The sequence below is a fragment of the Strix uralensis genome, chromosome 18 (assembly GCF_047716275.1).
Source record: "Strix uralensis isolate ZFMK-TIS-50842 chromosome 18, bStrUra1, whole genome shotgun sequence".
Taxonomy (NCBI): Eukaryota; Metazoa; Chordata; class Aves; order Strigiformes; family Strigidae; genus Strix; species Strix uralensis.
In genome coordinates, this window is record NC_133989.1 from 15,963,769 (window position 1) to 15,985,865 (window position 22,097).

General features: G+C 50.7%; 1 protein-coding gene across 1 annotated transcript; it reads left to right on the plus strand.

Annotated features, from left to right (window-relative positions):
* The first annotated feature begins 1,817 nt into the window (after nt 1-1,817).
* On the plus strand, nt 1,818-21,226 carry MAP1LC3A (microtubule associated protein 1 light chain 3 alpha). Its single transcript, XM_074888026.1, has 4 exons — nt 1,818-1,963; nt 12,281-12,336; nt 19,389-19,495; nt 19,983-21,226. Exons 1-4 carry the CDS (start codon nt 1,924-1,926, stop codon nt 20,143-20,145), a joined length of 366 nt encoding a protein of 121 aa, XP_074744127.1. The 5' UTR covers nt 1,818-1,923; the 3' UTR covers nt 20,146-21,226.
* Nucleotides 21,227-22,097: the final 871 nt, after the last annotated feature.

Genomic DNA, 22,097 nt, shown 5'->3' on the forward strand with positions numbered 1-22,097 from the left:
CACCATGTCAGCAGAAGCCTGAGCATCAACACCATTTCTGTTGACAAAAATACACTTCCTTTAGCAGCATGACAGCATTCCTTTGGGGAGATTTCCCTCCACTAGCATGGTTTCACAAGCATCCAGGGGTGCTTATTACCAGTGGTGTTTACTCTGTAGGAATGCTGGCACGTGTAAAGCTTGGTGTTGCTCCTAGGTGATGTTAGGGCTGTGCTGGGTTGATACGGCTGGTTCTTTCCATCATCTTTAAACCTTTGATTGATCCAGGGGTTTTTGGATCTGAAGTGCATCTCCTTAAACAAGGAGATTTGCCAATGACGTCAGTAAGAACAGACGAGAGGTATTCATGTATGCAAGATTTTTTATGAAAGCTGAGGGCTGAAGGAAGAAGTGTATAAATCATACTCTGTTATATTAGAAGTAAAGCTTCCTCGATCCATGCCCCGTTTTTGTAAGTACATTAACATGCTGAGAAGCGCCAGAGCTTCCATGAACCGCTGTCTTTTCTCCCAGTCCGGGTGTATGGATGATCTCCTGTGGAGTTATGGCCCCAGTGCTGCAGTGAGGTCTGCATGGATAAAATCAGGGCTCTGATCGCTAAATTAGAGTTCCTCATGCCTCTCATCAAAAAGGGGTTAGTGCTTTATAACAATAGTAATAGAAAATCCCTTACCTGAGGGTGCAGTCTGTAAAGTTGACCGGCTTGCCACGTTTAATTCAACGTTAGTGCTTTCCCTTAGGTATTTTCTGATTGAAAGGACCTATATCAGAAATGAATGTCTCTACCTGCATCTTAATTATAAAAGTGAATCTGAAGAGTTTACACCTCCTTTACCAATATCTCTGTGTTTAACTACTGCTACTGCTCGGTCAGGGAAAATCCATGATGTTAGTCATGAAAGTAATTATTTCCTTTCTTGGGTAAACTCTACAAGGAGAAAAGCATTTGTTCAACTGCAGTTAAATATACTTTTCTTTTAATTGGTGACACTTTTAATAATTGGAGCAGTTTTTTAATCGATGCATCTTTCGTGTCTTTTTTTTACCAAGGCTGTACTTAATCGTTTAATATTTTGTGTTCACTTGTGTTCACGCCAGTTCGCTGTACACGATGCTTCAGCAGTTGCCGCTTTTGGTGCGGCCTAGGTTGGGGAGGAATGGTAAACGTGGTGCTTTGTGAAACGGTGACACTGTGTTTGCAGCCGGTTTTGGATTCATTTACTGTAGCTCCAGAAGCAGCCTGTGCTCTCTGAGACCCTCAGCGGAGCGGCGGCTCTGGAGGCAGTGGGGACACCAGCCCCGTCGGTGGAGCAGTGACAGCGGCAGCCGGGGCACCCGCGGACACCTGCCGCTCCCGGGGGGCTGGATGCGTCCGTGTCTGGCGGCGGCAGCAGCTCCGACACACGCACGGTCTGGGCTGTCCCGCCCGGGATCCCCGGGCTTTGCTGGCGGGAGCAAAGCGCCCGAGCCGAGACCTCCCGAAGCGGCGGCGGAGCCGTGGCCGCCTCGGTCCTTCGAGCCCCCGGGACCGTCCCCGCCGGCGGCTGCTCCTGCTCGGCCGCCTCACGCCCTGTGCGCTCCGTGTGCTCCTCCGCCGCCTGCCTTAGTGCCTTCCCCGCACCGTCCCGCTCGGGTGTCAGCACCGCCGGGGCTGCTCGTGGCCGCCCGGCCGGGACAGGAGGCGCCGAGACCCCGGGTCCCTCCTCGGTCGCTTTCCGCTCCCGGTTCCGCCGGCGGGGCGGGGGGGGGCGGAGCTCGGGGGGGGGGGGGCGGGCCGCCTAGCCCCGCCCCCTCGGGCGTGCCGCGGTGACGTCACCGGCCCGCTCCGCCGCAGCCCCAGCGCAGGCCGCGCCGCCAGACGGAGCCGCCCGCCGGCACCCGCGCCCCGGCCCGGCCCGGCCCGCCGCCCCCCGCCCGGCCGCCATGCCCTCGGACCGGCCCTTCAAGCAGCGCCGCACCTTCGGTGAGCCGGGCGGGGGTCAGCCGGGGCGGGGCGGGGCGGGGGGGTCCCGCAGCCTCCCCGCCGTGCTGACCTTCGGGGCGACGCCCCCCACCCTCCGCGGGGCGCCCCGGAGGCTCGGCCGCCGTCGGGCTCCGCCGTGCGAAGCCGCGGGAAGGGAGGCGGGGGCCGGGGGGCGGCGGTGCCGCAGCCGCCGCGCGGTGATGTCATCCCGGCCGGCAGCGCGGCGGGGCGCCCACCCCGCACCGGGGCCCGCCCCGGGGTCTCTGGCCGTGCGGCGGGGGCAGCAGCCCCGGGGTTGCGCCGGAGGCGGCGGGAGCTGGAGCCGGAGGACGGGTCGCGCCCAAGCGGCCGGGAGGCGTTCGGAGCCCCCCCGCGTGTGTGCGGGAGTCCTGCGCCTCCGGAGCTGAATAGCGTCACTCGTGGCCAGAGTATTTATATATGTGCTTTACGTATGTCAGCTTTACATTTATATCTGCTCTTTATGTCAGCTTCGGGCGTTATCCCTCCATGGGGAGACGCGTGCTCCGTAAGCCTCCATTTTCTATAAAGCATGGAATAACGAACCTGCCCGAGCGAGCACAGCTGGAAGGGCAGTAGTTGAGCGCAAGAAACCCGCGGGCAGCGTGTGCCGAGCCATCGCCCTCCTGGGTCCGTCTTGCGTGTCCATCCGAGCAACTGGGGTGACTGGGGTGGGGTGACGGCTGCCAGGGGCTCTGAAATCTACAGGGCGAGCGTAGTAGTCAAGAGGTAAATATTCTTTCATTCTTCGAATCTTTTGACTGTCAGAGCACAACGACCTCTTCAAAAATTACCTTCCATGCTCCCCATCTCATTAGCATTCGAGTAGTTGCTGTTCCAAGAATCTGATACACCCTCTCTAATTGGTCCTGAGACCCAGAAGAGTTAATGCTCCCATCGTACCCGTCCCTTTGTTAAATGTACATGGTGGGAAAACTCAGATGACAAGGAGGTTACCGTAGAAGGTACCAGATTTGATTGCCAGACCTGATAGTGAAATCAGATGAAACATCAACTGCTGTTTCCCTTGACCTTTGCCAGCTGGCACTGGGAGAGGTGCATGTTTCTGGTGGGTTACATCCCGAGGGTGGAATTGGTTGAGCTTTACTGCCTGAATAATGCTGTAATCAGTGTATTCATGCCAAACAAGGCCTCATTTTGTGTCAGATACTGTCCAAACGCAGGTGAAGGTGTGTTTCTTACACGAGTTTTAAAATTGGAGCTTTTTCCTACTGAACTGCTGATCCAACCCCTCGCTGCTCTCTTGGAAGCTGTTTGGTAATTTATTGGCACGACCCTTCCGGCCTTGAATGCTCACCCAGCCTTGTCCTGCCGCAGCGACCGAGCCAAGTGAACATGCACAAATGAGAATAAAATGAAGTCTGGGTGCCCTGGGATACTTCCCTGGGACCCTGCTGTGTTCTCCTAAGCTACGCCTTAAAAGCAGTAAAGTCCTAAATCAAATCCTTAGTAACTACCTACTGTTAAAACTGGTGAGAATCAGCTTATTATGGTCAGAAGGAGTCTGGTTTGCCTTTGCAGATTGCTCAGACTTTGTATGAGCCAGAAGGAAAACAAAATCCGAGGCTCAGAGTAGTTGAAAGAAAGCAGGATTAAAATAGCCCAGGATGGAAGGAGGGGGGTGAGGGATTTTGGTGCCGGCAACTGCAAGTGCTCCTTGTTTCTGTGTACTTTCCTCTGCCCTTTTGCTCTCTCAGCTGACTGGTCTGCAGAGCTCAGCCAGGAGGAGGGGAGGGAGGAGGAGGCCTGGCAGCCCACACAGTTGCGTTGGGTCAGGGCTGGAATTGCTGGGTTGGAGAAAGTAAATACAGCTTGTTTTTGTATTTGAATCATTACACAACAGGAGCAGGAAGTGATTGTTTACAATGCAGTTGGAGAGGGCTGATGGAAAACATTGCCAGTGACACTGTACCCCCAGAATGGCTTATTTTTTAAGGCTTCAAAACTTTATAGAAGTGGAACGGTTCCAAAAAAACAGAGAAAAGGCAGAGTCAGGAATATGACTGTTTACGAAAGGCACCCAGGCTCCAGTTTCACAGCAAGTGACTTGCTTAGGTCTTGGTCTGCCACCCCTTGCTGAAGATTCTGCTTTCCTCAATGCATGTTTTTTCCCTTCTTGTATTTTTGAGATTGTTTTTTCATGAATTTCTTTTGCTTGTTCATTTGCTTTGTCTTGGGTCTATCCTGAATAAAATTCCTGGATTTCTATTTATCATTGTTGAGGAACTGAAAGAGGGACTGGGTGGGAGATGCCAGGGGTTTGAGCCACGGTGTGTCGAGGGCACCGAGCGCTAACTTCTCCCATGATCTGGTGTGTTATTAGTGGTGAGAGGGTGATGCTCTGTGACCTGGTCCAGTCCTTGGCACGTCTGCAGCAGAGCATCGTTGGTCTGGGTGCATGGGGGTAAAATCTGACAGTAACCCTCTGCTTTCATGTGCTGAACCCAGCTGTAGACACCGAGGCGGCTGTCTTCTGTGTAGTCAGATCCATCGTAGGAGTCCAAAACAATTCCCAGAACAAAGCTGTGGTCTGTGTCAAAGGAACAGGGTGTCCTGGCTGTAGCGAGAGCGTGCGGCAGCCTGACGACACCCTTGCACTTCCCATAAAGAGCAGAGTCCTTCAGAGCATTGGGTAGTGCTCACACCTCCCACTGTTCTTGAAGTGGTTGTTTTGAATTGGTTGCTCTGCTCTTGCATAGCTGCCAGCAGGCTTCGAGCTTTGTTTTCAATGCAGTGCATAACCAGTGTGGTTATGGACGTGGACCTTAAACCTAGACCAGTCGGGCAACTGAAAGTAAGCTGGCCTTGTGCCCCAGCATCCTGCCGGAACGGAGGCACTTCCCAGTAAGAGACATACTCATGTGTCCTGTTGGTCAGCTGGAGCCCCTGGTTAGGTGACAAACACAGAGGTTTGACCTCAGCCCCTCAGGACTGAGTATTCCCATCCCACGTTCAGTCCTCTGGGAGATCTGCTTGTAGTGCTGGGAAGCCACTTCTCTTTAGAGGAGAGGCAGCAGTAGATAAAGGCAGCGTGTCGAGCTGAATTCCCTCTCCTTTTGGCTCTGGGGAAAACTGAACTTTGCCTTCTCTGGGGACTCATCTAGTGTAAGCCAGCCGTGCTTGTACAAGTCTCATGCACCATCCTGTGCTTGTCATAACGGTTTTGCTTGGTGGTGGCTTGGAAAAGTGTCTTGATCTTGATCTGAGGTTGGTTAGTGAGTCAGCTTGTCCTCATACTCTGTGCTTGGGGTAATTGTGCTCTAGCAGTTGTGCTTTAAGAGCTGGGATTCCTTGAAATGAGGCTGCTGGTGCAAGTTGATGCTTAGCTGCCTGTGTCTAGTTGTATTAATTACTGAGGGCATTCTGTGACGTGATTTGATGAGGGGTTAATTATCAGCATTGAAGAAAATATTGGTACAAGAAGAACTGAACAAACATCCAGAGCAAATGCCAGCCAGACATGTAGACAACAAATACTGATTTTTTTTTATTATTATTCTTTTATATAACAAAAGGTCCTGACTGGCAGCCAGGAATAATAAAACCTGTATGTCCTTTGTTCATTGCTTAATACTCTATTCACTACAAAAACTTCAGATATCCCCTTGAGCCAGAAGGGTGGAGACTGATGAATGTGGGAGCTGTAAGACTGGTAGACTCTTGCTGCTTCTGTCATCGAGTAGCCACGGGCCACAGACAAGTCATCTCCCTTGGCTTCTGTGTTCTTTCCTTGGTCAGTCCCAGTGGGGATCACGGCCAGGAAGGTCACTCAGGAGGTCTGTGCTTGTGTGATGCTCTGCGGTCGACCTGCAGCGTGTAAACGCCTCTGGCTCTGCTGTCATGCAGTTGTTTGCTGCCTTTTGTCTTCAGAAGGCAGTTTGGAAATAGGCTGCAAGAGAAAATGAAGGAATAAATTCAGGATTTTTGTGTCTGGCACATCTCCCCAAATAGGCCCTGCAAACCCGTGCATGTCCAGGCATGTTTGTGCACAAATAGCAATGACCCGGGCTGTGCAAAGTCTCTTTGTGCATACACATGTGTGGGGTTCTGTATTAAAATACAGTTCTGGCAGGAGGGCCAGTTCTTTGAGCAGTTTGAAGTGTCCTGAGAAGTTCTGAGAAATTTGAGTGCATTCCTGCTGTCTTGGAGGTTTATAATTTTTAAGGTTGACAAGACGGCAGAAAAGGTCAAACAGAAGCTAGAGGGAAGCCCTGGCAGAGGACGGCCTCCTCCTGGCTCATGCGGAGGGAACTTGCTGTTCTTTTGACAAGGCTAGTGAAACTGTGATGAAACACTGAGTGAAAGACCCAGTTTGTTACCTGGAACTCTGATGTAAATACTGCAGACACCATCCAGACACGGCACAGAAGGTATTGCCTGTTTGCCCCCCGTGCTCAGGAGGTGTAGTGAGTTAGAAGCCCTGTTTTAAGCTCATCCTGCATGGCTCGTGGCAGGGGTGACACGGTACTGTGCAACCAGAGAACAAGTGTTCTGACATGAGTTCAGACTTCACAGTTGTTGTGTGGCTCTGCTTGGTCACGAGCTGAGCCCTTATCGTGGATTTGCCAGATAGAAATACTCATTCCTGGAGCCAGGATCAAAATCATACTCAAGTTAAATTTTGAAACTGCTAAAAAAAATGGAGGTGGTTCCTGTTTGTCTTTTAAAATCCATTTTCAAGCTCTGCTCTGGAACCAGGAAGGTTGGGAATTTATGCAGATGAACAAGACTGCTGAGATCCTTCTGCAATCACAGGCATTCAGAAATCCTCGCAGACATTACACATCTTGTAGTGAAGCTGTACCAAGGAAATGGATAGTCATGCAGACAGATCATCAGTTGCTCCGCATCCTTGTTGGTAACACCTTCCTGTGACAGTGGAACATCAGCCTCTACCTATGCTGTGTTGCAGAGATGCACTTTCTATCAGACATTAAGTTCAAAACAGTGTAGTTGTGGTCCTGAGTCGTTCGTTCTGTCTGGAGCACCCCAGCTTTGCAGACAGAAGTAGTAAAATACAACCAGTGCATAACCTGGGACAAGCACCCTTTCTTAGTAGTGGGGACAGCTTTCCCAGGGCAGGGCTGGCTTTGCAAGCTCTGCCCTCCTTTCCTGGATGTGGGAGTCTCCTCTTGCTCCTCCTGTGGTGCCACTGGCCTGAGAACAAGCTCCCCAGCATTGGGCAAGGCCAGGTCAGGTCACTGTTGTGTGAGCCATGACACATACACGGGGATGAATTTCCTGGTGGTTAGAGGTGTCTGGCCTTAGGGTGGTGTGACATTACAAAAATATTTATTGATGTTCATCTGGAATGACCTGCATAACTTGCCTGTGTCTTCAGCAGTTGCCAGCTCATTCCAGACATACCCTGATTTCAAACCATCCAATTCTTCCTCTCCTTGAAGAAAATCTCTTGGAGAAAGGACCGTGTTCTAGCAACCCTCTGCCCTGGGACTGCCCACAGCATTTTCTTGAAGAAACATGTTCCTTTTTGTGTCTGCTTCAGGTTCAGGGCAGATTGACCCCCAGACCAGCTGGCAGCTGTGGATGGCAGTGAGAAAGCCACAGGGCTGGCAGCCTGCTGCGAGTGGCAGGGATGTCTGCACGCTCCCTTTGTGCCGTGGGCATCTGCCCCCGGAGCCCTGGGACCACAGGGAGAGGCAGTAGCTCATGGATGAATTTCTACTCTCTACTTTGCTTTCCACACGTAGCTCTTGCTCAGCTCAGGAGCTGTTGACCTGGTAGCATGTTGATGATATTTCCAGGTGGTGTTTTTTCTTAATGGTGTTTTCTTAACAGCATTCCTGTTGGTCACAAGCAGCAGGGCTGGTTGTAGAGTCCATCTGCTGCCCTAGGGCAGCACCAGTGCCTGACCAGTGTTTGTCTAGTGTCTCCTGAAAAATGCTGTCCCTTACGCAACTGCACTGTTGGAGAACTTGCCATATGTTTTCCTTCTGTTCCATCATCTGTATCTTTTGTCTGATTAAGCTTTTTTGCATCCAGGGCTGTCCTTGCATCCAGTATCTGCATGGTGCCCAGCACAGGAGAGATCTGTCTCCCATAGCCAGGGTTCCTGGGCACTGCTGATAAAAAAGATTAATGCTCAGAAAATCTGGCTTAAAATTTTCTGCTGTTCTTCTTAACTGTCATAACGATCTCATCCTGCATTGCTATGGGATACATTGTGTGCCCAGATCTTTGGGAGAACAGCTTGGGAAGGACCTCAGTCAAGAAAACAGCTGAGATTCTAGTGTTTTGGGCAATTTGCGAGCTTTGCTGTTGGTACTTAACAGTTGAAACAGCAGTTTGAGGAGAAATAGGCAATTTTCCTGGCATATGCAATGCTACAAAAATACTCCTGTCTTTCATAAGGCCCTAACAGTGAAATTTTGCTAGGAATAACCAGTAAAAAGTGTGGTTTTTATCTTGCTGCCATCTTGAGCTCTCACACCCTGGCACTGGGGAGAAGCCCCGCTTCCCTCATGGCAGATGTGTGGTGCCCACACCAGGGAGTAGAGATGATGCTCTTCCCTCTGTGTGCAGTTCATTAATCTTAGCTCAGCTCCTTCAGGACAGCAGCTGACTGTAATTCATGTCCTCTTGCTTGAAGTCCCTGAGCTGCTGAAATTAGGTGTGGTGTTTTGCTTCTCCTTGCAGCGAGGAGGGGCCAGAGAAAAAAACGTAGATAGGGACTGGGTTGTGTAAACAGTTCTGGTTTGCTTTACATATAGGCTAAGGATTAACTATAGCCAGGTGCTAGAGAAAAGGGGAAAGTCTTAACCTCAATTAGCACAGCTGTAATTTGGGAGAGCTGCAGGAGAAGAACAAGGCTTGTAAAATCAGACCTGTCAGGTGTGAAGTGTGCGTGTGCAACCGCTGCCAGTGAAAGGGTGGAGGGAGCGTACCTGTCTGCAGCGCTGTACGTGCCGTGAGCTTGGGGCTGGGCTGGCATCTCCACTGGTGTCTCTCCAAAGTGCCCTTTAATGGTGTTCTCTTTATTCCTGTGACTTAGATTAGACTACATAGATATTCAGTTAAAGGTGGTATTCATAGCCATTCCTTGCTGTGTGATGTTGAAGATGCTTTCATGAGACACAGGGTCAACCTCTAGCTCCCACTGCAGGTTAAGGAGGGTGTGGGTGACCATCACCTGTTTCTGACGGGAGATCTCTAGTGCCTGAACTATTGTGTGCACAGCAATTACCCTTTTGCAGGGTTTGATGCAGGATAGCTTCTCCCGATTCCCCAGCCTACTTGATTGGATCCCCAAGGCTAGGATGGGACTGAATGTGCTCCTTTGCAGAGCTTCAGATGTCCTGGAAATTTCTGCCTGTATCTTCGAGCACCTGAACAGCTTAGGTGGGCCTGTTTCCAGCTGCCTTCCTGAATGAAGTTGCTGAAATGGGCATCTCCTGGGCAGAGGAAGAAGTGCAGTGCGTGTAGTTGCAGTCACACGTACCTGCTGAAGGGATCCGGCAGCCCCTGGAGCAGAGCAGCACCTACTGTCATTGCATTGTGGTAACCTGCAAATCAGCCACCTCCCACAGGGTCCTCTGAGATCAGAAGGGCTGCAAAAGCCCTGGGCCCATCTGACCAGAGGGACCCAGGTCCTGGGCACGCAGCAGGTCTTGGAGTGAGGCAGGAGAGCTGCTGCTGCAGGACATCAGATTTGAGGCTAGTTGAGAACTTTATCGCTGGTGGCTCGTGCCCTTAATTGCTGCTGAGTGTGGAGTCAGCAAGACATGGGAGAAACATGCTGCAGCAGCAGCCTGGCCTCCCTCTGTCAGAGGCACCTGCAAGTCTGTACCCCTTGGGGGACAAAGGACTCAGAGGTGGGATCCTGAGACACTGATGTGAGGCTGGATAGATGATGCACCATTTTATTCTCTGTGTGGCTTCTATTTCAGTGTGATGGGCAGGGGGGCACCTTTAGCTCCTCGGAGGAAGCGGAGGTGTGATGGCTGCCAGCCTTGTGCTGGATTTGATGATGCTTCCAGGCAGCAAGAAGGGGTATCAGGCATGTTGCTGCCCTTTGGCACATGCAGCCTAGACTAGTTGGATGCTCTGAGATTATCTCCATTACAAGCTGTGATAACGTGCAAAGGCTTGGCAAATTGCTTCTCAAACCCTTCTCATAATTACCTGCACTGTTGGGGCTTCCTGTGCAAACAGTGCTGTGACCTTACAGGGAAATGCATAACAGCTGGGAAGTTCATCCACATGGCCCTCTGATAGTATGGAGAGAGGTGCAGGGTAGGGTGGATACTGAAGCTGGAAAAACTATCCAGCCATGGGGACACAGCTTTGTGCAGGCTCTGTTAATACCCAGCAAGGCTGAGTTGACTGCAGTCAAGCTGCCTAAAGTACTTATGCTGGTAAGTGTTGTCCATTCGTGCTCTGGATCTCCAGCCTTTCGGATGTTCTGTCCTGCTGAAGCTGGTACACGATGAACACGTGGGAGCGGAGCTCTGCAGGAGGGGGACACGCGCTTCTGGCTGGCTGCTCAGGTTGGGTGCTGTGTGTTGGCTGCTTGCGTCCTGGGTCCTTCTTGTCACTGTGTCCTTCAGCATTCCTGAAGAGGCGTTGCTGTGCCAGTGTCACATGCAGTGCTGATTTCTGCGTAATTCCTTGCTGATTTGGACCTCAGGGGAAAATTGTCTGTATCACAAGGATAACTCTGAATGCCCTGGGGCATTGGATAGGGTGAAAAGGAAGCATAAGGAACTATATCTTTAGTCATAAAACCCCAAATACATGCCCAAATTTTCCATTAAATCCAAATAATCTTGCTCTGTCTTGCTAGTCCATGGTGTCCTACAGAAAAAGGTCTAGCAGTTCCTAGCAGAGGGATAACTTCCTCTTGGAGGAGACAGAAATGGTGCTGAAAAGCTCCCGTGATCTGATGATTTTGTAGTCTTGCAGCCTCTAAAGAAACTCCAGTCTCTTCCCAAAGTAGTGTCTAGCCAAATTCAATTTATAAGCAATAAGGTTTTATTGAGTGGTTAGATGAAAAATGCTCAGCATTTGTGAAGAGAAAACACACTCCAACACATCACTTATCCTGCCCTGCATGATCCTGCCGGGTCGTGCCAAACTGGGGCTGTGTGAAGCAGGGGAGGGGACTCGGGCTTGGAGGGGGTGCTGCACTGGTGACTGTGTGTGTGTCAGGATGATCCCATGACAGATCCTGCGATACCCAGATCTTGTGTTTCTAGGCAATCCTTAGTCGTTGGCCTTTACCCACTGGCTTACCTACATGGAACTGCTTCCCCTGGGCGCTTCGGATGGGCCGTTGTAGGCTGTGAAGCACTTCCCAGGGTAATGGTAATGCAGGGAGGAGCGTAGGTCTGTAGTGTCCCAGGAAGAGCACGCACAGAGCCGTACCAGGCCCTCGTATGGCTTCTTCCCCTCTTTCTGCTGTTTTGAAGTGTGGAAAGTGGAGGACCCTCTGGTAAAGCAGTGAGAGGACATTGAAATTCTCCTGTAAGCTCGAAGACCGTAGAGGCTTTTATGTGCTGCCTGTTGTGTGTGTCAGTAAACATGAACTGTAGAGGAAAATGGTTTAGAAAGTGTGAGAAGAATCGCAGAAAAAATCTTTTAGTACCTGGGTCATCTCCTTGCTTAAGTTTTTCTTCCTGTTTCCACGACAGGTGTAGAAATACTTTCTGTCAGGCCGGTAGCTGTTGTAGCTCCCGTGTAGATCTAAGATAGTGAAGGAGTCCTCCTTGGCAAGGCGTGTCTCTCTCTTGGACTGAGGCACTGTGCCAGGTAGGGCTTGGAAGTGTGCAACAGTCAGAAGGAAATGGCTAAAACCCAGCCCCAGTTGGAGAATCTTCTCCTCTGGGGAAACAGCCAGGAGACACAAAGAGCCTGAACTTCCAGAACGGAGACCTTTAAGCTGTGCTGCTGCCTGGCACTGATGGTCATGAGCTGCATTTGCTTAAGGTAGATTCAGAAGTACAGTTTTTTAAGCCTTACCACCTCATTCAAGTAATTTGGTTTCCATGTCTGTTGCCCAGTTTTACTGGGCAGGGTAGCATGTCCCCGCTTTGTGGGATGATTGGGGTGGTAGGAAGCCATGACATCACTGAAGCTGACATCTGGCTGACCATCTCACTGCTGCAAAATGTTCAGAAAAGGCCTGATGAACAGAATTTGCATTTCTTTTGCAATGTCCCTCTTTGTCAGTTTGTGGCTTGCAGGGTGGTTACCTCGTTTTTGCCTGAACCAGCACAGCCAGATGTTCCTAACTTTGTTTCTTTACTTCCTTCTTTCCAGCGGATCGTTGTAAAGAAGTACAGCAGATCCGAGAGCAGCATCCAAACAAAATCCCGGTAAGTTATCATTCTTGCTGTTCTGCATTAGACTTTGTTCTCATGACCCCTCTGTGCTGCTGGATAGCCTCCACCAGCCAGCCACAGAGGTTACAAAACTTTGCTCCCCAGAATCAACACAGGACACTCTCCATAGGCCACCAGTGCCTTGTGCGTGCCAGCTGCTCAGTAGTAGACTACATTCTCAGCAGTGCAAAATACAGTCTTAAGCTTCATACCTGCCCTAGAGGCAAGGAACTGATTTGATCTCAAATCTGCTAATCTAGTTCCAAGCAAGTACAGCAGGAGAAAACTGAAATGGCCTTTTTTTTTTTTCTTTTTGGTTGATTGCAGTAGCTACCTGACTTTTCCTGGATAATCTGGTAGGGATTTCTCTGCATCTGCCCAGAGGAAGATGTGTGAGATGATCTTCACTGTATTGAAAGCAAAGAGACTCTGTTAGGATAATTCATACCACAGCCAAGCAGTCACACCCGTTCTGTGCTTTCCCAGTGCTTGTTGTTGACACGCGTAGGTGAGACTCCATGAATTGCCTCCAGTCCTTCCTGCCCATGTCAGACCTAAAATGCTGTCTTGATCTTTAGCTGTGACTGTGCTTTTGATATCCTAGCTGAGTATTTGCTTCTCTTCCTGAGAAGATGGAGAACTTAGAGAAATAGCATACTTGGGGCTTGCTCGAGGTAGTATTTGCAATGCCATAGCACGTTTGACCAAAAAATGGGATGTGTTCCTAGTTCAGCTCACTGTCAGTGTTGGATGGACATCAGCCTTGTCTTAAAATTGCATACAGTCTTGGTATTTAGCCTTCAAGGTTTAATGTCTCAAACTGCTCTTGGCACATACTAGTCCATTGCTGCCTCGCTTTCTTTTGATTTTAGCACAGCATCTCCTACCAAAAAGAATTCTTTCTCTTCCTTCTCTTCCACCACCATTGTGGTGTCCACGTGTTGTCAGCTCAGCAGAGCAGGGCTTGCCCCTTACAGCACACTGAATACCAGTATGCCATGTCATCTACACATTTATTGATCACTGCTCTTAACATGGTTTTCATGGCTCTGCATTTCTCCAGAGTTGTTGCAGAACTAATTACAATTCTTTAAGGCTCTATCAATAAGGACAGGCTAGAAATAAGTTGTACATAAGATGTACACACATGCATATATGAAGTGCCTGTACACAAATGCATGTTGCCTGGGAAATGAACAGAAGGAGCCAGAGCTTGGCATCCACATGCAGGATTTTACCAGCATTACTGAAACGTGGTGGGAGAGCTTCCACGGCTGGAGTGTTCTTTGTGTTAGGGTCAGACACCACATGCCCTGTGCCATCAGGACCTGGCCACTGGGGTGGTTGTCCAGGGAGTTGTGTGTGTGTGGTGGTTTAGCCATGGCAGAGACCCGAGCCCTCCCACACCTGCTCCAGTGACCTCTTTGTTCAGTGCCTTATTGTCCTTGATAGTGTCCTGAGTGCCAGCACTGTGAGAGGGTGAGGGACTCAGCTGAACGCTCAGCACTTTTGCTTTCCTGGGCTGACTGGCATGACAGGGGAGGATATGTTTAGCTGCAAGTTCTGCTGGAGCAGTAAAAAGAATCATGGGGAGAGAAGGGTGTTGAAGGCCTTGGGGGGGGTCCAGCTGTGTTTGTGTCAGTGATACCTCTAAAGGCCTGGTCCTGATGAGGCTTTGACACCAAGTTTGATGCTGTCTCTTCTCTTTTACATAGCAAAGTTCCTGCAAGTCACTGTACGTAGCTGTCAGTGCTAGGGCTGGGAGCAAAGCCTTGTACTGCGACATGGAGCGTGGTGTGGGGGGTGGCTGTGGGTCTGAGCAGTGCAGTGCAGGCAAATTGGCTGTAGGAAGGTCTTGGACTTCTGTGGAAGGCAGGAGCTGTGTTTGCCAAGTGACTGGCTTCCTTGGAGAGGGACTTGGAATTAGCAAAGGGGTTTGAGCACCCAGCTCAGGGAATCAAGCAGAAGATGGCCCTTACTGCTGGCAGAAATCACAGCAAGCTGTGCTGCAGCTGCTGCCCTTTTCTTGCATCTCCAGTTTCCACTCAGAGCCCTTGGGCAAGTCCCCTTTTGCTTTGACAGAGGACCAGGAGGATTTGCAGAGTGCATGGCCTGGCTTTGTGCCCAGGGAACGGCATTCCTCTCCTGTTTCCATGAGGGTACTTCCAGAGGAGGCTGAGACAGGGGCTGTGCGACACACACATGGGTAGACTGTGGGAGAGTGGGGTGGTGTGTCTGTCTGAGCCCACCAGTAGGTAACCTGGACTCTGCCTGAGGTGTGGAGTTGTCTGCACGTGTTTGAAGGGAAATCACATCCCAGGACACCTCACTGCCACATGTAATAAGGAGATAGGCAGGAACTAGGGGCTCCTCGTGTTTCCCTATCCATCTCGTGCCAGGAGCTCCTTTGCTGTCTGCATTCCCCAAAGCTGGCTGCACTTTCATGGTAAAAAGTGCTGACCACAGGAACACACAGCTTTTCCTGAGTGTTGGCACTGCTCACGCTTGGCACTGCTGGGAAGGAGCCTCCAGCTGCCCCTTGCAGGCAGGGTGGCTCCTCCTAGGACAGTCAGAGCAAGCAGAGAGCTTCCTGCCTTCTCGCTGGGACCTCCATCCACATCCTCAGCAGATGCTTCAGAAGTCATCTTCTGTCCTGTTAGAGGACAGACTGAGCTTATGCCTGCTGTCACCCTAGTGCTCTCTTTCTGGAGCCCATTGAACTGGGGCCTGTTGAGGAGCCACTGCGAGCTTTAAGCCAGCTGCAGTGAGCCTTGAAGAGTCTAAAATCACTGGGGAACAGCTTGTGCTGGGCAGCAACAGGAGCAAACCACTGCCCAAAGCACTGTAATGCTAAATTCAGCAAGGCCTAGTGAGTCACGGGCTGCACTGCTGCAGAGGGTGGGTTAGGGGAGAGCCACCTCTCATGCTGATAGGGAAGGCTCAGGATGTGTTTGGGCCTTGCAGAGGTCTCTGTTAGGTTATGTGATAAAAAGCTCATCTGCACACCCACAGAGGAGCATGTAAAGGCAATGGCAGGTGGACCCAAATAATTCCCTGCCCTGGCACAACAGTGGATAGAAACCCAGATTACGAACTTGGAGGAAGGGACAACCTTCTCTGCGAGGGCTGTTCTGGGGAGCTGCAGACCCAGTGTCCAGGGCTGACATGACTCAAGATGGATCAACACCAGAGCACCTTTGGACTGAGGGGGGTTACTGTATGTATTCCCACTAAAGGACCTCCACCCTGCTCAGCTGGAGAGGGACAGGGTGAGGCTGTTGGTGCTGTCTGTGTGTGAGTGCTCTGCGTGTCTGTGTTGATCACTGTGGCTGGCCATCTATACAGGTATGGATGTTAAATATACACATCTGTGTGTCCGTGCCTACTGGGAATACATTCTCAGCCTTTCTGCTTGTTGGACCGGGGGGACATAGAGCAGTGGCAGCCTTGTCTCTTTCAGGCTGCCAGATCTGGCCCCATTCCCTACCAAAATCCCTTTCTACCTCTTCAGACTTGCCCCAGAACAAGGGTTGAGTTTATAAATGTGTGCTGGGTTTGTGTGATGGGGTTTTTGGTAGCAGGGGAGGGGGCTACAGCAGTGGCCTCCTGTGAGAAGCTTCTCGAAAGCTCCCCTGGCTGCAAGTCAGACCCGCCTGTGGTCAAGGCCGAGCCAATTAGTGATGGTGGCTATGCCTCTGCAATAATGTATTTAAGAAAGGGAATCTGAGAGGGGATTGAGACTTTGAGGATGAGTTACAAGAAGGACACCTATTCAAACACTGAGGTCAGTGGAGGGAAGGCGGAGGAAGAGGGCGAGGTTGTGCCAGAGCAGAGCCTGTGGTGAGAGAGCAGGGCCACCCCCCTGCCACCCATGGGGGTCACCAGAGGAGCAGAGATTCACCTGTGGAGGACCCCCAGGACTGTGGGAAGAAGCAGCCCCCGCTGTTGTAGTTTGATGCTGGGAGGGCTGCAGGACGTGGACGTGACCCACGCTGGAGCATCTTGAGAAGACTGTATCCTGTGGGGAGGAGTCATGATGGAGAAGGTTTGGGGAGGACTGTCTCCTGTGGGAGGGACGCCTCGTGGAGCAGGGGGAAGAATGCAGCAGAGTGCTTCCCCCGCCCTTGCAGGAAGAAGCAGCAGACTGACCGCACCCCCCATCCCCTGCCGCTGAGGGGAGGAGGTAGAGATATTGGGAAGAAGGGAGGGGTGAGGGGAGGTGTTTTTAAGATACGGTAATGCTTCTCACTGTCCCATTCTGTCTGTTAAGTGTTGTTGTTAGTGTTTTGAATTAAAGTGCTGTTCTTGTTTTTTCTTCCCCTAACGAGCCTGTCTTTTGCCTGGGACCATAATGGGTGAGCTCCCCCTCGCTGTCGTTATCTCCAGTTTTGAGCCTTTTGATTCATTTTCTCCTTCCCAGCGCTGTGGGGAAAGCTGTGTGGTGCTCAGTTGCCCTCTGGGCTCAAACCATGATAAAATGCTGCCCAAGCCCCCTCTGCAGTGGGACCGGCACCCCAGGCTCTGCCCTGAGCCTTTCCACCTGTGCCCAGCTCGTGTTATTTCTGCAGTGAGATCTGTGGTAGGTTCCCCCTGAAAGAGCAGATGTCCCACACTAAAGAACCCCCTGGCCTGAGGCAGCAGCTTGGAAGAGGATATGGGAGGGGAGGTGGCTTTGTACACAAGCCCTGTAGCCACAGGGATGTCATATTAGCATTTGATCACGCATTTCCCTCCAGAACTAGTCAAGAATGTTTTGTCCATTGGCCACCTGTTCCCATAGCTGGCTTACCCAAATAGCAGCTCATGTTCTGGAAACAGAAACTCTTGGAGCAGTTCTACATGACAGACTCTCTGTCTGCTCAGGGCACGAGACAGCTGCTGCTTAAACAGCCAGGACATCCTTCTCAGCCCATTCTTGGACTAATTGAGAGGCTTTTCTTTGTGGGGTGGAAGTGGCTGGTAATTAGAGACGTGTGCCTCTGTTCCTGCTAGATGTGAGTGCGAAACGAGGCGTAGCTCAGGTGTACAGGGCCCTCTGCATGTAAAGGTATATGCACAAACAGTTGCTGCGTAGCTGCCCCATTGTGAAAACCACTTAAAAATTTGAGGTCCTGCTGTTGCATCTGTGTTTCCCTGTGGCCAGAGCAGCATCCCTGTATGTGGCTGTTGTGAGTGTCCAGCCCCTTAAGACTGTTAACTCCCTATAGCCAAAATACTCATCAGTCGAAGTCAGACCCTAATTAAATACAGTAGGGTTGTTCTGCTGGTCTTTGTCCTTCCTCTGCCCTCCTCCTGGAGGGAGGAAGGGACCTCAGCAGGTTGGTAAGGGACATCCTGATGCATGATTTAGTCTGTTGCAGAGAATTGTTCTTTCATCAGGACCCATCCTGCAAAAGGAGCCATACCTGGCTTTCCCTAGTTGTTTTCTCTGCCACTCTTGCTCAGTATCAAGAGGAGACCTGGTCAATGTGATAATACATTGGTGGATTCATGGGGGCCTTCATATGCTGCTTGGCCCTGGGGCTCCTGGGTTCCCCTTGCACAAGGTTTGTCCAGGATGGGCTCTTCAGAGGGCATTTACGTGCAGAGCTCTCACCAAGGCACCTTGCACCCCTTCCTTATCCGGGAACTGTCCGCAACGTAGCTTGGCACATCCTGGTAGACCTTGGGATAAGCCCTGCACTCTGGGGAACTCCTCAGACATTCCCAGCTCACTGGTGATGCCGCAGAATCCCAACCGCAGTGTCTGATTTGGGTTTGGTGTAGACAGGCCGCAGGAGTTACGCTGCTGCTGATAGAGGCTGGTGTGTCAACAAGTGATGAAGGGAAAGCCAGATCAGTGTGGAGGTTCGCCTGTTCCCTTTGGCTCGACAGAGCCATCTTCTGGGGGTCCTGATCTCTGCATGCTGCTCCATCTCTCCTCTGTCCAAAGGCATTTGCAGTCTCACGTGTATTTTTGAAAAAGACCTGGGAAAATGATTTGTGGGACCTCCTTGCCTTATAATCAAACATGACGTTCAGTCTCAACTCGGAGAAGACGATGAACTGATTAGTATACAAGTGTTTCTGTTGAGGAAACAGCTAAGTACTGGAGAGATGTGAGAGAGTGTCACTGTAATGGGAACATATTGAGCTTTATAAGTAATATCATTACTTATTTTAACTGCCTACCACCTTGAATACAAATAGTACATTTCCAAGCTGGTTTAGAATAGCAACTATAGCTGTCAGTAGACACTCCTTAACAGAAGAAATTAATTAATTATAATATCAGGAAAACTGAACAGAAATCATTATTTAGCTGTTTCAGAATGTAGGTGTAGTAAGAGCTTTCCCAAGGAAGACCTTTTGCAGGGGACAGGTTGGGCTGTCCCCGTGGTGGCACTGTGCTGAAGCGCCCTGGAAGCTCACACAGAAGTGCCCATGGGTTTCTGATCCTTTCTGGAGTCAGTGTGTCTGAGTGTTAACATCAGGAGTGGGACTGGCGAAATCCAAACTCCCCCTTTCTGAAGAAATGCCTTGGGTGGCTTCCCAGTGATTTCTAAAAACTGCTTGTTTGGGTATATCCACAGCTCTTTCTGAGCAAGCAGGTGATGCTGAGTGGTAGCAGTCCAGAGTTGTGGCACAGAAGGGAAGGAAAATGTCTCTTGCTGTGCACCATGAGTTCAGTCCTTAGCTCAAGCCATCAAAACCTGTGGTTTTGGTCAGTCTGAAAATGATGTTAAAATACTCTTTCACATCTCTTGCATGGTGGGGGAGGTAGCTAAATCAACCCACTAACACCTGCTGTTTCTCAGCAAGCCAGAGCAATTGGTGCTTTAGTTCACTTGTCTTGGATGATCTCTACTGTCTGGCTCAGGCAAACTCTGCTCAAGAGCTGTCTGCAGCCAACCTGATGGTCACTACTCATGTCCTTTGTTTTGTTCTCCTGTGAGGGTCTTACCTCAACTTTTCCACTTGTACTAATTTGATCGGTGTTTGACCTTGAGGCCAGTGCTTGGGGCACCGTAAACTGTGGTTAACCCTACCATTGACTTCCTCCCCAGGTCATCATTGAACGCTATAAAGGGGAGAAACAGCTGCCAGTGCTGGACAAGACCAAGTTCCTTGTCCCAGACCATGTCAACATGAGTGAATTGGTCAAAATAATCCGGTGAGTGGGGTGGCCCCAACTGGCGTGCTGGGAACTTGTCCTCACCCACAGGCCCTGAACACAGCGTGGTGGGGTGAGGATGAGGCAGAGGCAGCTGCTGAGGATGGGGATGAAGACATGACAACCACAGCAGCCTTGAGCTGTTGGGGGTGGTCAAGGCGGGGGGAGGTTCTTAGCATCTGGTGAAGGACTGTGACCCCTCCCTCATAGGGACACTCCATGAGCTGATGAGGGGGACTCCAATCCCCTTCAGCTCAGATGGAAGAGGTCCCTCTGCTTTGCCCTTGCCAGCAGCATGTGGAGAAAGGGGCTTTGCAGAGTCCTGACTCAGGAGGCCTCAGAACCACGTCCTGAGCGTGTGGGAGGAGGTCCTGGCTGTGCAGGCCTGGCCCCACATGAACAGCATTGCTGGGGGGAGGTAAAAATTGCTGTCACCGTGCCCGCCCCAAGTGGGTTGACCCAGGTGCTCCTGCCCTTGCCTCCACAGGCGCCGCTTGCAGCTGAATCCCACCCAGGCTTTCTTCCTGCTGGTGAACCAGCACAGCATGGTGAGTGTGTCTACCCCCATCTCGGAGATCTACGAGCAGGAGAAGGACGAGGATGGCTTCCTCTACATGGTCTATGCTTCCCAGGAGACCTTTGGCTACTGAGGCCTGCTGAGAGGTGACATGTGGAGACAGATGAACTGTGGCGCACAGGCCCCAAGCCTTGGAAGACAGCAGAACCAGAGGCTCACGAGGGGGACTGTGCTGACTCCCTTTGTCTCCCTCCCTCCCCTTCCCATCACCCTGTCACCAAAGAGGCTCGCAGCGTGTGTTGGACTCACACACCCTTCAACTCTGTGTAATTAGTCCCACTCCCTCCACACACACGCACCCACGTGCGCCCATACGTACAGACACCCACGCGCACACGCGGGGCCTCGGCTCCCATCCCCTCCCCTTCGTGTAACCCTCAGCTGCTCTCACTGTGCTGTGTATGTGTGTGTGTGCGTGTTTGTAGCCTGCTGCCAAAACAGTTCGGCTGGTGGTGGAGAGAGGACAGGACGCTGTCGCCTTCACTTTCAGCACAGGGAGAGCCGCCTCTCCTCCAAGACACTAATAAAGGGCAGGAGGTCTGCGAAAGCAGCAAACAGATGCTACTATTGCTCCCGAGTTTTAATTGATTTTAATTACACCCATATCAGATTCTTGGTGCTACTGAGTAGATGTAGGCTTCTCTATAGGACTGTGGATAATGTATATTCTTTAGATTTATTTTATTGGGGTTTTTTTTGTTTGTTTTTTTGGTTTTTTAGGGATAGATTGGAATGGGGAGAGGGGGTAATCTTTCCTGTATTCTGTAGGTAAATAAATCAGGCTTCACTGCACTTTAAAGCATAGTAGATGTCAGAGTGGAATTTACTTTTAATTTATACAGGTTTGCCATATATAGTGCTGCTCCTCTGTTGACAGTTGTACCTAGATTGTCTTTGTTTCTTTTTTTTTATAAATAAAATCAATTTCCCTTCTCTCTGTCTCCCCATTGCATGCAATTTTTCAGTCTCAGTGTGGCAAAGAGTTCATTCAAGGAATGTACTGATTTATATTTGCTATGTTCCTGTTCCTGTTTCTCATGTATTATACCAAAAAAATGTATATGATAAAATCCCACCCAGTTTAATCTATACAAAGGTATATATATATAAATATATATATATAAAATAAACATAAATTCAAGTCGTGTCTTGTAGGAATGTTCTGTTCCTATCTCATTTGTCTGTGTTAACGTCCCTCGTGTCAAGTAAGAGTGGTGCGTGTTCCCCGTGTTCACTGGTGCACTGTACGCCTGCCCAGGCTTTGGAGCTGGTGAGTCCAAGCTGTGGCAAAAGCAGCTGGCTGGGGTTGAGGGGCCAAGGCAAAGGTGGAAGCTTGGTTTAGAGGACAGAGCACTGGATAGTGATGTGGGAAACATGGTTCTCCTTGCCATACCGCTAAGTCTCTTGTTCTGCGACCGAGTTTCCTCATCTGGGGAAAAAAAAACCCTGAGGTGGAGGGCATTTGCAAAGTCACTGCTTTTAATGGAAACTTTGAGCAGTGCAGGAAATGTCCCTGAGCATTCAGTCAGAACAGTTTTCCAACCAAAGGTAGGGGCTGATGGCTATTTAACATTTCAGTGTGATTCCCTGCCCCTCGGCTCGCTCTACTTCGTTTGCACTGCCCAGCAGAGAGGGGTTTAGATACCGTTCGCTTGAGTTGCAGCTGACTGTCTTGTTTATGTCCTGTGCCTGCAGGGAATCTTCTCGCCATGGAAGGAGCTGGTGTAAGGGACAGATGCAGCAGAGTGCACACAGGTGGGTAGGTGCTGAAGAAAGATGGTGGGAAGCCAGCTAGAAACACAGCACCCAGCATGAGTCCTGGCAGCTGGAGCAGCAGTGGGGGTTGCCCCTTGTTAAGCACCAACCTCACAGTATTTAAACTCTAGTCCCTGAGCTAAGGTCCTCTCCCATCCACCTCCCTGTGGGATGGGCTCCTGCAGGTGATGGGGCTGTGCGTTGCGTCGGCGGCCCCTCAGCAGCGTCAGCCCAGCTGAGGCCTCTCCCTGTGGGAATTGGTAAAGGAGT